The sequence below is a fragment of the Triticum aestivum genome, chromosome 1D (genome assembly GCF_018294505.1).
Source record: "Triticum aestivum cultivar Chinese Spring chromosome 1D, IWGSC CS RefSeq v2.1, whole genome shotgun sequence".
Classification (NCBI taxonomy): Eukaryota; Viridiplantae; Streptophyta; class Magnoliopsida; order Poales; family Poaceae; genus Triticum; species Triticum aestivum.
This window is the reverse complement of record NC_057796.1, coordinates 385,065,229-385,078,306: the sequence shown is the minus strand read 5'-3', so window position 1 is coordinate 385,078,306 and position 13,078 is coordinate 385,065,229. Positions and strand designations below refer to the sequence as shown.

Sequence of the window (13,078 nt, the reverse complement as noted above, 5' to 3'; positions counted from 1 at the left end):
ATTAAGAAAAGAGTTAGGTACTAGTATTAGTTAGTGACGGCTGCTTCAGTGTACGGTTCCTTTAAAACCAACTTGAAATGGGTACTTTTGAGCTTGATTAGTTATTAAAAAACGCTGACAAGATTAGATGGATAATTAAGTCCAAATCTATGGGGAGGACCGTAGTCTAGACTAATTACAAAACGTTGAAAATCTAGTATGTGCCTAGTCCTCACAAAAAAATGACTCAATTAAACATAAAAAAAGGAAAATACCCGTAAGAATTTTCACGTAAAATCAATTACATAGGACTTTGATGTGTAATACTTAGGGCACATCTAGTTATGTCTTAGAGGAAATACAATAATGGGTTATAAGCCTACTTACATGTTATTTTTGTCGATGTGAAGAAGAAAGACAAGTAAAAAGGAAGGGAGTGTGCTCTAATACAAGAGTCAGCCTCTAAGGGCATCTCAAATGGCGGCGCTAGCTGGAGGCAATCTGGTAATCTTGAAGTCCAGCGCTTATATTTTGGTATCGGCGCGAGAGTAGGAGTCCAACATTTAGGTAGTTTGCTTGGCGCATGAGATAAAATCTGGGCGCAATAGCTACGTTCGTTGGAGTTTGTTAGCGCCTATACTAGGGGCTAGTGTTGGAACGGAGAACGCTTACGTGAGCTTTTTAATTTTATGATATTTATTTTATTTGCCTAAGCGCCTCTACAGGCACCCTGCATTGAAAATGCCCTAAAGGTGCTCCTAGTTAATACTAGTAAAGGAGAAGAAAGAGGAACAGGGAAAGTGAAAAAAAAATTACTAGCCTAAGAGTCAACCTTATAGTCAACTTTATTGCATGAGTGAATGATATTGTTTTTTAGAAATAATATGAGTGAATGATATTGTTAGCTTTTGATGACATGGCAGTGCTCTTAGCAAAACCAAAGTAAACTGATGAGGACGTAGTAATTATAAGAGATAATGGGGTTGGCCGGAGTTTAATCAGCTTTTACATGTCGAGGAAGGTCTGCAGGCGGCTGTCGAAGCTGGTGTCTGAAATTTGATCCCAGAACTCACGCAGCTCCGACTTGTCGATGCTGTCTCCGGTGATGTTCCGCCGCCTTGCTAGCGCGTCGAACAACTCACCGGCGAACGTGGCCTCTTTCATACCTGCGACATTGTTAAACCGTAGTGAAGACGCAGTCGTACACACAATTAATCGGTCCTAATCGCATAATATTTTGTACTTCGAGGCGAGGTGTTTTACCGATGCACTCGCCGAACTTGGAGCGGGAGAGGCGCCCATTCTTGGCTTTTCTGTCGAAAACCCTCTCGGCGTCGGCGGCGGTCCACTCGGCGGAGCCGTTAGTGCCGCTGATGAACTTGAGACCCTCGAGCGCGTGCGTGGCGACGGGCTTGGAGTTGGACCTGTCGATGCGGCTAGGGCCGCCTCCCCGGAGGTTGAAGGACGCGATCCGCCGGAGCCCCTGAGACACTTGCTTGACCCGCGCGGAGGCGTTCCGGAGCACGCCACGGCCGTGCGAGGACGACCGCTTCTCCAGCGTCACCGCCGAGTCCTCCCCTCCCGCCACCGGCTTCACGCTTCGCACCACCACCGAGTCGTCCAGCACGTCGAGCGTGATCTCCACCTCGTCGCTGTCGCTGCCGCCCCCGCCTCCATGCGGCGCGGACACGGGCTCCGCGAACCGCTCGCTCTTCCCCGGTGGCAGGACTGTCTCGTACACGCCGCCGCTGGCCTCCACGGGCTCCCCCGCTCCGCCGCCGCCCCCGGAGTCGTTGCCCACCCGGTTAGGCATGTCTGGCTGGCCACCGGCTTCACCCGTATGCACCCAGCCTCCGGAAACCGCAGCTAATGCGGAGGCAGAACTTAACGCGGCCGCTCCGAAACTCACTGCCGGAGGTCTCGTGTCTGCACAGGCAGTAGCAAAAGAGGAGAGCTGGTCGTTCTTGGATGCGCGTGATGAGAGCGAAGGGGACGAGTGGGAGGTGGCCATTTATAAGGGACGGGTGCTCCATGCACTAGTCACTGTAGTGGTGCGGTGTGAACTGTAACTTGGAATCTTGTTGACCTATCATTGTGGTCTGTTTGCTCCATATGATTCGAATGGAATGTTCCACTTGCTTGAATAAAATACATCGAGTGGAATAATCCATGTTTTTGTTCACATGTATTTTGTTTGCACGCCCATGAGCTATATGTGAGGTGACAGCCTGAAACATTCTGCTACTGCGTCAAGTTGTTGCTACACTCTTCCTAGGAAAGGCAGTAGGTAAAAGTTTAAAATAACAGACCTCATTATTTCAGATAATCGTGCAGGAATTATCTGGTGTAAGTATAGAATTATTTGTTTCTGCAATTCTACTACAGTGCAGTGTAGTAACCGTGGATGTTGATACATCAACAACACAATACAATCTAGATGATATTGCATGCCAATGATAGCTGTAGACATTGCAAAAGTACTCTATAGATTTAGAGCAAGCATAAAGAAAGTTTTATAGCTCCAGATTTTGAGCAAGTATACAGTAAAATTGAAACAAATAGTAAAAAGAATCTGAAATTTTTGGCAACAAGCATTGTTGAATGTCATACATACGTTCACCTTTTTGTGAATAAAAAACAATGGTAATGCTTAGCAGAAAAAAATAAAATCATAGCTCCAAAAAGACTATTTTGAAAGCATTTTGGAGTGCTGATTTTGTTTTTTTTTCCTCAGACCTCCATCACGAAAAATTTCAAGCAGGAATAAAACTAAGCAATGTTTGTTGTAAAAAAAATTGGAGGATCATTTGAACTCAAGATTAGAAGGGCACTTTTAGCTTAATTGTCACTTTTGTCTATATGGAGGAGAAACAAGTAAAAATGTGAGGAGTGAGTTCTAATGCAAGAGCCCGCCTCTACATGTGCTTCTTTTTTTTTGCGAGGGATCTACATGTGCTTCTAAGTAAACATAATGAATGTATAAGAAAGAGAAAGACAAATGGTGAAAAACAAACAATCAATCTGATAGCCCTTTTTTTTGAAGCACCGACTGTAGAACAATTGTTCTACGGTATTTTCTATTAATATATCAAATATGTACAGATAACAAAACAGAAATCAAAAAGAGTTGAACTATTCCAGCTTTTTCCAACATGTGGATAAATACTATTCTAGTAACTTCTTTTTTTTTGCAGGAAAACTTCCGATCTATTCATCTTCAATCATGGCAGTACAAGGAACACCAGAAATAAAAATTATATCCATATCCGTAGACCACCTAGCGACGACTACAAGCACTGAAGCGGGCCGAAGGCGCGCCGCCGTCATCGCCCCTCCATCGGCGGAGTCGGGCACAACTTGTTATAGTAGACAGTCGGGAAGTGTGCTAAGGCCCCGTAGGACCAGCACCCCAGAACAGCAACCGCCGCCGATGAAGAATAACGTAGATTGGAAGGATCCAAATCGAAGACACACGAACGTAGATGAACAATGACGAGATCCGAGCAAATCCACCAAAGATAGATCCGTCGGAGACACACCTTCACACGCCCACCAGCGATGCTAGACGCACCGCCGGAACGGGGACTAGGCAGGGAGACCTTTATTCCATCTTCAGGGAGCCGCCGTCGTCTCGCCTTCCTGAGCAGGACACAAACCCTAACAAGATTGAAAAAACCGACTAAAACCGGAGCCCTCCCGCCGGCTCTTACCCGGATCCACCGCGCCTCCATAGCCCTAGGGCCACCGGAGACGAGACGGATCTGCGCCGGCACCGGCGAGAGGCATGAACCGTAACTTTCTTTCTTGGAGGAGGAGGAGGAGGGCATCAATCTAGATGATAGCCCATTACAAGAGTGATTACTAATGATGGCTCTCACTAACATGAAAATTGTGCAAAGTCACAAATTGGCTATATTATGAATGAGTTTTGCTTTGGTACACATATTGAGTAGGTTGTTTTGAATACAAAAGACTACACTGTGCTTTTTGATTGAATGGTACCTTCTAATCTCCACTTTCAATATGCATCGTAAACCGTAAACTTTTCTATAGGGGGTGTACCAAAGCAATACATGAATTGGTTGCATCTTTCAAATATATGTGATACATATATTGTGTTGTATCAACGTTCACAAACTCTTCGAATATCTCACAATCATTTTTCTCATCCTTGAATCTTTTTCCGTGTGTCCTTCATGCGGGCAATGATTGTTTTGTGATTGCATAACGCTACTAGTGCAAACCAAAGCTCCGAGCCAGGCCCTGCCCTGTCCATGTCTCTTGTTTCAATTTGTTTTTCTTTTGCGCGTGTGCGACTGTGCTTTCGTTATGGGCAACGCGACTTGATATACAACAAAAAATTCGGAACCTTTTGACATGTCGACCTGCTTCGTAGCACTTTCCAGTTAGATAAGCCACATAGTAAGCCAGAGCGTTTCTGAAAGTTTTTCGTTGTTACATGACAGCTACTCCTATTTAATCTATAATACTGTTGTTTCTGGGACCCCCATAGTCTTTATCCTTGTGTACACCAACTGCAGGCCGGTAAAGCTATCTTGCATATTCAATCGGCAATCACCATCGGAGCAGGTGAAGTTCGATAGTTGTTGAGCATCAGCTCTAAGGGTAGCGGAGTCAACAGTCGTCAACTGCACTTCTATAACAATATAGGCATCTTTACGATCTTATTATCTGATGTGTAGCTAAATTATTTCAGTTCATCATACCTGCTGATCTGGCTGCTAGATTCATTTCAATATACACCAGACGTCGTGTTCCCCGCGCGAAGCTGCACCTTATTTTCTCGAGATTGATTTTTTAGGCGATGACGCTATTTTGATCACTCTTGTTGCGTACTGGTCAGTCGTCAGCAGGAGGAGGAAGTTACGCTGTGCTTTCGGGAGTAGTACTATAATGATAAAATAAATGCAGTACGTGGTTTCATGTTCCATTGGGCACGCGGATTAGTCTGAATTTGGTTGGTGGTGTTTGGATCGATCTTATTTGCCATAGAAGAAAAGGTGTGTGCAAGTGGTTGCCAACCTTTCTTTTATGGTATGTACTTTACAATTAATAGATCGTCCATTTGCTGAAATCCAATGGTGGAGATTGACTGATATTGTTGCGTTTGATGTGGCAATGCAGTATATGGGCATGAGTGGACCTTGGGATTATTAAAAAAAATTATGATGCAAGGCAAGAGCTCCCTCAATTTCAAACTTTTTCAAAAATGATCCTAATCGGTTATGATAAAGGTTTATCAGAAATACAAAGCATCTCAAACCTAATCAAAAAAGTATATCGACGTCCTTGGATCACCGACGAACATTGCAACGAACAAAATGGGCCGTCGACGAGCCGATGTCACTGCTCCATACCAGAGCTAACCTGACCTTGTTGAGACATTTGATAAGTCTTGATGAATGTGCCCCTAAGGACCAGAGCCCCGGAGCTGTAGTCGTCGTTTTTGAACCCTTAAATCGATATGAAGAACTTGGCCCCAAATCTCGCCACCGCGTACGCACGACGACAAAGACTAAACTCACCACCCCAAGGAGCTGGTAGGAATCTATGTCAGAACTCCATCAATTCCATCTCGACGGATGAATTCGAGAAGGATTATTGGAGTATGAAAAAACAACTCGAAGATGAAGGGCCGCCCCTACGTGGACCAAAACTCTAACCTATCTAGTAAGCGGGGCGAGGCACCAAGATTCCCCTTCCCACCACCGACTGCCAGAGCCATGGGCTGATAGAGGCGAATCCACATGCTCATGAGCGAAGATCAAGGGAAGGTTTTGCCCTAGCTAGTCGTCTTGTGAGAGGGGAAAGAAAGAGTCCAATAAATTGGTTGTCAAAAGAAGTCACATCTTTCACTCTGTTGATTTCATTACATTAGTGGCGGGCGATGTCTAAGCCCCGCCACTGCTATTTTGGTGAATGACTAGTGGAGGGTGAGAATCACTGCCGACCACTGCTACTTATGCATCAGTGACAAGCAAGTATCGCCACCCACCACTCGTAATTTTTCACAGAATCAGACGTGTGATAAAAACAACAATGACGGGCGCCAAACAACGGCCCACCCCTTGTTCATGATGTGCTAGTGGCGGACTTTTAGAGACTCCACCACAACTATATTTCACTAACCCGCGCCATCAATTTCTAAATTTAGCAGTGGCAGACAGGTAATAGCTCCTGCCACAGCTATATTCGTTTAATGCTTTAAAATCATTATATCAACTTAAAATAATCCCAAATTTGTACTAGACCCTATAGGGGTCATATAATGACACCATGCCAAGTTTCATCCTTTTCAGAGCTCATCGCCATACATATTTTTTTGAATCCAAGAGCATTTTGCTCATTTTAATGGCTAGAAATTCATTTACTGCTTTAAAATTATAGAATCAACCAAAAATAATCCCATATTTGAGCATGGGACTTTCAATGGTGCATATTCAATACAAAAAGTTGAGCTATCTATCAAAGCACACGGTTTCCATTCGAAACCCTCGTGACGTTTTTTAGTTTGTACACGAGGAGCATGAAGTTTTTCCCGTCACACTCTCAAATTTTTACCACACCCTTCTCAGAGCACGAAGAGCATGGTCATATACTGAAACCATGCCAATTTTAGTCCCTTTCAAAGCTCTTTTCATAAATTTTTAAATCCAAGAGGGTTTTGCTCATTTTAATGGCTAGAAAATTATTTAACGCTTTAAATTTAGCAAATCAACCAAAAACAGTCCAAAATTTGATTTAAGTGGTGCATACTCAATATATAAAAAATTAAAGGGAAAATGATGTAAAAAATTTTGTTCTTTACCGAAGCAGACGATTTTCGTTCGAAACCCTGATACTTCATGAGAGATTGTTTAGTATGTACACAAAGTGAATCAAGGTTTTCTCGTAACTCTCTCAAATTTTTACTACACCTATAGCGGTCATATAATGAAACCATGTCAAATTTCATCCTTTTTAGACATCATTTGCACATATTTTAGAATCAAAGAGCATTTTTCTCAATTTAATGACTAGAAATTCATTTAATGCTTCATTACCATATTAAGCCAAAAATGGCAAAATTTTCACATGAATATAATTATGATATAACTTTAAACCCCACAAAAAATTGGTTACAAAAATGTAACCTAAATACAACGAAAACACTATGTTCACATAGAATTTGGAAATAAATAGCAGTGACACGCATGGAAAAACACCCGCATCACTGTGTTTAATCACCGAAGGACCATTGTGAGTGTCCGCCACTGCTAACCTATTAGGTGTGGCGGGCGTTGTGGGGTGCCCGTCACTGCTGGGGACAATCCCACCCATACCACTTCACCTGCGCGACATACTTAGCCGTTTCCCCCAAATCTCAAAACGATCGATTTCTTATTCTCCCCCAAATTTCCCCTAAAACCCTAGCGCCACCTGTTGTTGCCTCACGTCCGCAAGTCGTCAGTGCGATGTGTCTCCCGTTGTCACGCCGAGGTTTGCTTCACCTCCTACATCCCTCATGTCGGTAGTTAGATCTGATTTAATTCATCTCCTGCAGTTATTAATTTGGTTACTAGCACGTGCCCCTACAGTTGCTTAGGACAAAAGTGAATTTGGTTACCCATGCGCCCCTTCAATTTATCAGATTTTGTTAATTAGTTTGTTGTTTGTTTTTTAGCAAAGTATGTGGTTGTTGTCACATTCTCTTTTCTAGGTATAGTACATTCAACATTTAAATGATTGGGTTACGCAGGTATACTACACTCTACATTGCTTACTCACATTTTCTTTTCTAGATACTTTAGCTTGGCAAATTTGCAGGGATTCAAAAAAGAGTACTGTGAATGTTTTGGAGAAACATTGATTAATTTTCATTTCGCCAATTTTTTGGCAATCAATATGTTTAATATTTTTTAGCAAAGGTCATGCCGATTTTTTTCCATTGATTTTTAATCTTTTATGTTTATTTGTCAATATGAACGCAACAAATGGAGTGCCCCAACTGTTTTGACACATGCTGTTTGTGTGATGAGTTTGGATTGGGCAACAATTGCTTCTCCCTCACGCTTCAGGAGAACTTCAAATACTTCACATAAGTTTTATGAATTATTGCACATATTTCCTTTGTAAGAATGTCATAAGGTTTTTGAGTAACAAGCATAATTTTTGGTTTTTTATTTCGCTCAGTGCATCCCCTATTTTGCAAGACTGTATGTCATACAGAAGCTGAATGGTGACGCCATGGATGAGGAGACTAGCACCACTGCCTACCTCGAGACAGAAGATTGTTTCTATTCAAGTCTATGATCTATAACGAACAAGACCAAGCCTACTTCGGTTGTCCTAATTGGAGGGCATTTGCTAAACCTTATAAATTTGAGCCTGTTATGAATCCAAACTTTTATATTCTGACAATCATCAAGACATCGGAGTAACAGGACCATTGGAGGGCATTGGCTTTTCGTGCTCTACTTTCGGTAACTACTTTTCGTGCTCTGTGGCAACAGGACCATGCAATCACTTTACATTTGCGCTCATTCTATGTATCATATCTTGCTCAATTCAGCCATCTTTCGGTGTTAAAGTGGATTCCATTCTGGCTCAATTCAAAACATTTGCAAGAATTTTTTAATCTCCCATCCATCCTCCTCTGGTCGATATAATCTTGGTCCTAACACTATGCTTAATTCTTGTCACTAGGGCCCGAGTACCATGATTCCAGATCGGAACCCTTTATGTTATCATCAATATATTTCAGTTCCATTGGATTGAAGCATAATCAAGCTTAATGCCCATTTTTGCACACCATGCCTTTACTTCCTTGGCAGTGTAATTGGACCCATTGTACGTAATTATGTGATGTGGTACACCGTAATGGTGAACCACGCAGGATATAAAATTTAGCACTGGCCCCACTTTGGCTGAGGTTAAGGGCTTTGCAGCAATCCATTTTGTGAACTTATCTACCATAACGAGTACATATTTCATTTTGTTGGTCCCCCCTCTAAGTTGGCCAACCATGTCAAGCCCCCAGAACGCAAAGAGCCAAGTGATCGGAATAGTCCGAAGATCCTTGGCGAGCATGTGACTTAGGTTTACAAAGACCTGACACCCAGCACACTTTTGGACAAGTGTTTTTGCGTTTGCTCTAGTGGTTGGCCAAAAAAATCCATCTCAGAAAGCCTTGCTTACCAAGGTCCAAGGTGCGGCGTGATGGCCGCCCATGCCGGAGTGAATTGCCGAAATGAGCTATTTGCTTTCCTCCTCAGATATACATCATTGGAGTACTCCTATGACGCTTTTCTAGTACAATTCGCCTTCATGGACGTGATAATCCTTGGATCTTCTAATGATCGATGTGCGTCAGTTTGGTCCTTGAGAAACTCGGAGTAAGTATGCCGTTAGTGTGGGATCAAAAGTATGTCTAGAGGGGGGTGATTAGACTACTTGACCAAATAAAATTCTAGCCTTTTCCCAATTTTAAGTCTTGGCAGATTTTAGCAACTTAGCACAAGTCAAGCAATCAACCTAGACATGCAATTCTAAGAGTATAGCAGCGGAATGTAAAACATTGCACATGAAGGTAAATGGAGGAGTTTGGAGGGATCAAACACAATGTAGACGCGGAGATTTTTTCTGTGGTTCCGATAGGTGGTGCTATCGTCCATCCACGTTGATGGAGACTTCAAACCACGAAGGGTAACGGTTGCGCGAGTCCACGGAGGGATCCACCCACGAAGGGTCCACGAAGAAGCAACCTTGTCTATCCCACCATGGCCATCGCCCACGAAGGACTTGCCTCACTAGGGTAGATCTTCACGAAGTAGGCGATCTCCTTGCCCATACAAACTCATTGGTTCAACTCCACAATCTTTACGGAGGCTCCCAAGTGACACCTAACCAATCTAGGAGACACCACTCTCCAAAAGGTAATAGATGGTGTGTTGATGATGAACTCCTTGCTCTTGTGCTTTAAATGATAGTCTCCCCAACACTAAACTCTCTCTCACAGATTTGGATTTGGTGGAAAGATGATTTGAGTGGAAAGCAACTTGGGGAAGGCTAGAGATCAAGATTCTTGTGGTTGGAATGGAATATCTTGGTCTCAACACATGAGTAGGTGGTTCTCTCTCAGAAAATGTATGCTGGAAGTGTAGGCATGTTCTGATGGCTCTCCTCACGAATGAAGAGTGGGTGGAGGGGTATATATAGCCTCCACACAAAATCTAATCATTACACACAATTCACCAAACTCGGTGGGACCGAATCAGAAAACTCGGTCAGACCGATTCAATTCAAAATGTGAACGTTAGGCTTTTCATTGGGACCGACATGTCAACTCGGTGGAACTGATTTCATTAGGGTTAGGGCATAACATAATCTCGGTGAGACCGATTACACAAACTCGGTGAGACCGATTACACAAACTCGGTGAGACCGACTTTGGTAATAAGCTAACCAGAGAGTTGGTCGGGCAAACTCGGTGGGACCGATTCGCTCATTTCGGTGAGACCGAAATGTTACGAAGGGGAAACTGAGAGTTTGCATTGAGAATTCGGTGGGACTGATCGCTCATCTCGGTTAGACCAAAACATTACGAAGGGAAACAGAGAGTTTAGAATCCCATCTCGGTGAGACCGAGATCCCTATCGGTGAGACCGAAGTGACTAGGGTTTCTGGCAGTGGCTATGTCAAGTGAACTCGGTGGCGCCGGATAAATCAAATCGGTGGGGCCGAGTTTGACTTTTGGTTTGGGACATATGTGGATATGAGAACGTGGTTGAGGGTTTTTGGAGCATATCACTAAGCATTTTGAGCAAGTAAGTCATTAAGCAACACCTCATCCCCTTTTAATAGTATTGGCTTTTCCTATGGACTCAATGTGATCTTGGATCACTAAAATGAAAATGTAGAGTCTTGAGCTTGAGCCAACATGTGTCCTTAGCATTTTGAGGGGTCCACATTCCTAATCCACGCCATGCCAATCATTGAACTTTCTGAAATGATCATCTTGAAAGAGCATTAGTTCAATGAGCTATATGTTGTTAGTAATTACCAAAACTACCCAGGGATAGTTGCACTTTCAATCTCCCCCTTTTTGGTAATTGATGACAACATATAGATCAAAGCTTCGACAAATGATAATAAGATTTAAAGTACATCATCGCTTTGAGAAGTATGTGATAAGCAAGAGCTCCCCCTAAATTTGTGCATTATTTAAAATTTGCTTTTGAATGCAAATGCACAATTGATTAGAATCATGGGTTTCTTTTCCATGTCACATACATCTTGGTGGAGCGCTAAAAAGATAGGAATTAAAACAAGCACTCATCACCAAGCAAAGTGAATGATCATATAAGGGATATAAAAGACAATCATCCAAGCAAACATAAAGTATGATATGATCAAGCACATGATCATATAGGTATCTCACACAAAGACATAATGTATCAAACGAGCACACATAAAAGTATCAACCAAAATGCAAGAGAGACAAAGAAAGCAACACTCTCTCTCGAAGCCTATGATCTATACATTTCTCCCCCTTTGGCAAAAAGTTACCAAAAAGTTTGAATATGCATAGTGCTATGCGTCTCTCGGGATTGGTCTTCAGGAAGTGGTGTAGAGAGAACTCCAAGGACGAAGGCATCAGTTGATGTAGCTGGAGCTGGTGGAGTGGCTGCTGGAGGTGGCATTGAGGCTGTTGCTGCTGGTGTAGATGAAGTAGCTCTAGTATCTGGCATTGGCACTGCAGCTGACCTCTGACCTCTTGGCACTTTCTGAAAAGCATCTGTAGTTGCCTTCCCTTTCCTCTCTTCTGCTTCCTCCTGGAGCTGCTCAACTACAGTCTGTATCTCAGTGACTTTCAGATCAAGATCATAGAACTTTGTTTCTATAATCCACTCCAAGCTCTCCTGATTCCGAGTCAGGGTGGCAAAGCCCTTCTCAATCCTCAATGTTGCCTGATTAAGATAAGCTAGCTGATCTTCTTTGCTCTTCTGATTTGTTCTGGCTATCACTCTGGTCAGACATTCTGGCAAGCAAACTGACAGCAGACCCTGTGAATAGATATAGATGAGGTAGAGTAGATGAGCATCACAAAGTGCAGAGTTTTTGCAAAACAGATGAGTCAAAAGCTTAGTTTTAGTTCTCCACAGAAAGCATTTCGGAGCTACCGATTTGATAAACTCGGTGACACCGAAGCAACTTTTGGAGTCTAAACTAGTGAACTCGGTCAGACCAAGTCACATTTTGGTGACTCCGAGATTGCTAGGGTTTCACAGAGAGTTGAACTCGGTCGCACCGATTTGCAATTTTTGGTCAGACCGAAAAGCGCATGTGCAATGGCCTAAGCCAAATCGGTGAGACCGATTTCTACAACTCGGTCGGTCCGAGATGAGTTCGGCGGAAACCTAACCCTAAATTTTTGAATCAAACCTAACCTAAAGGAAGTTTTCTCTAGATAGATTGATTTCATACTTGGTAAAGATCATGCCAAAGCAATGTGCTAGGAATCGGAGTAAGGAATTTAGCACAAAGATCGAACTCATACCCTAGTTCGGCGGTGAGTTTGCTACGGCGGCAATGGCGGAGCAGAATCCCGTTGACGGCGACGGAAACCGGCGGCGGGAGGTTGCTGGCGACGAGAAGGCGATCCGGAGACCCGAGGCGGCAGAGTAGGATATGCACGGGCTGAGGGTTTTGAAGAAATATCCAAAATCTCACCCGTTGGTATATATATCCCGACCCTGTCGGTGTGACCAAGTGGAACAACTCGATGGCACCGAGATGCAAAATCGCAAGCGGTTACTGCAACTCGGTGTGACCGAAAAGTTCAAATTGGTTGCACCGAGATTGAAAACCTAGATCAACTCAGTGAACTCGGTGTGAACGAAATGGATGGATCGGTCATACCGAAATGCACAGAGAGGTTTTGGAAGTTTAAGTCTATGACGAATCGGGGACTTCGAGTGCTCCTCACACAGAGTGGTTCGAATCTGACTTGATCAAACTTTGTGATGTAGCATGAATAGAGTTTGAGACAAGAAAAGCATAGATAGCTAGAGGAGGTTCTTAGGCATTCTTGTCCATC

At 43.2% G+C, this 13,078-nt stretch overlaps 1 protein-coding gene across 1 annotated transcript in view; it reads right to left on the bottom strand.

The window, feature by feature from the left end:
* The window catches only part of LOC123170476 (respiratory burst oxidase homolog protein B), a 7,803-nt gene extending 5,866 nt beyond the window's left edge, over positions 1 to 1,937 (bottom strand). Inside the window, exons 1-2 of the mRNA XM_044588345.1 lie at positions 1,243 to 1,937; positions 989 to 1,145 (exon numbers count right to left, since the gene is read on the bottom strand). Coding sequence (XP_044444280.1) covers positions 989 to 1,145; positions 1,243 to 1,792 — 707 coding nt within the window. The 5' untranslated portion in view covers positions 1,793 to 1,937. The remainder of the gene's footprint in view (positions 1 to 988; positions 1,146 to 1,242) is intronic.
* Positions 1,938 to 13,078: the final 11,141 nt, after the last annotated feature.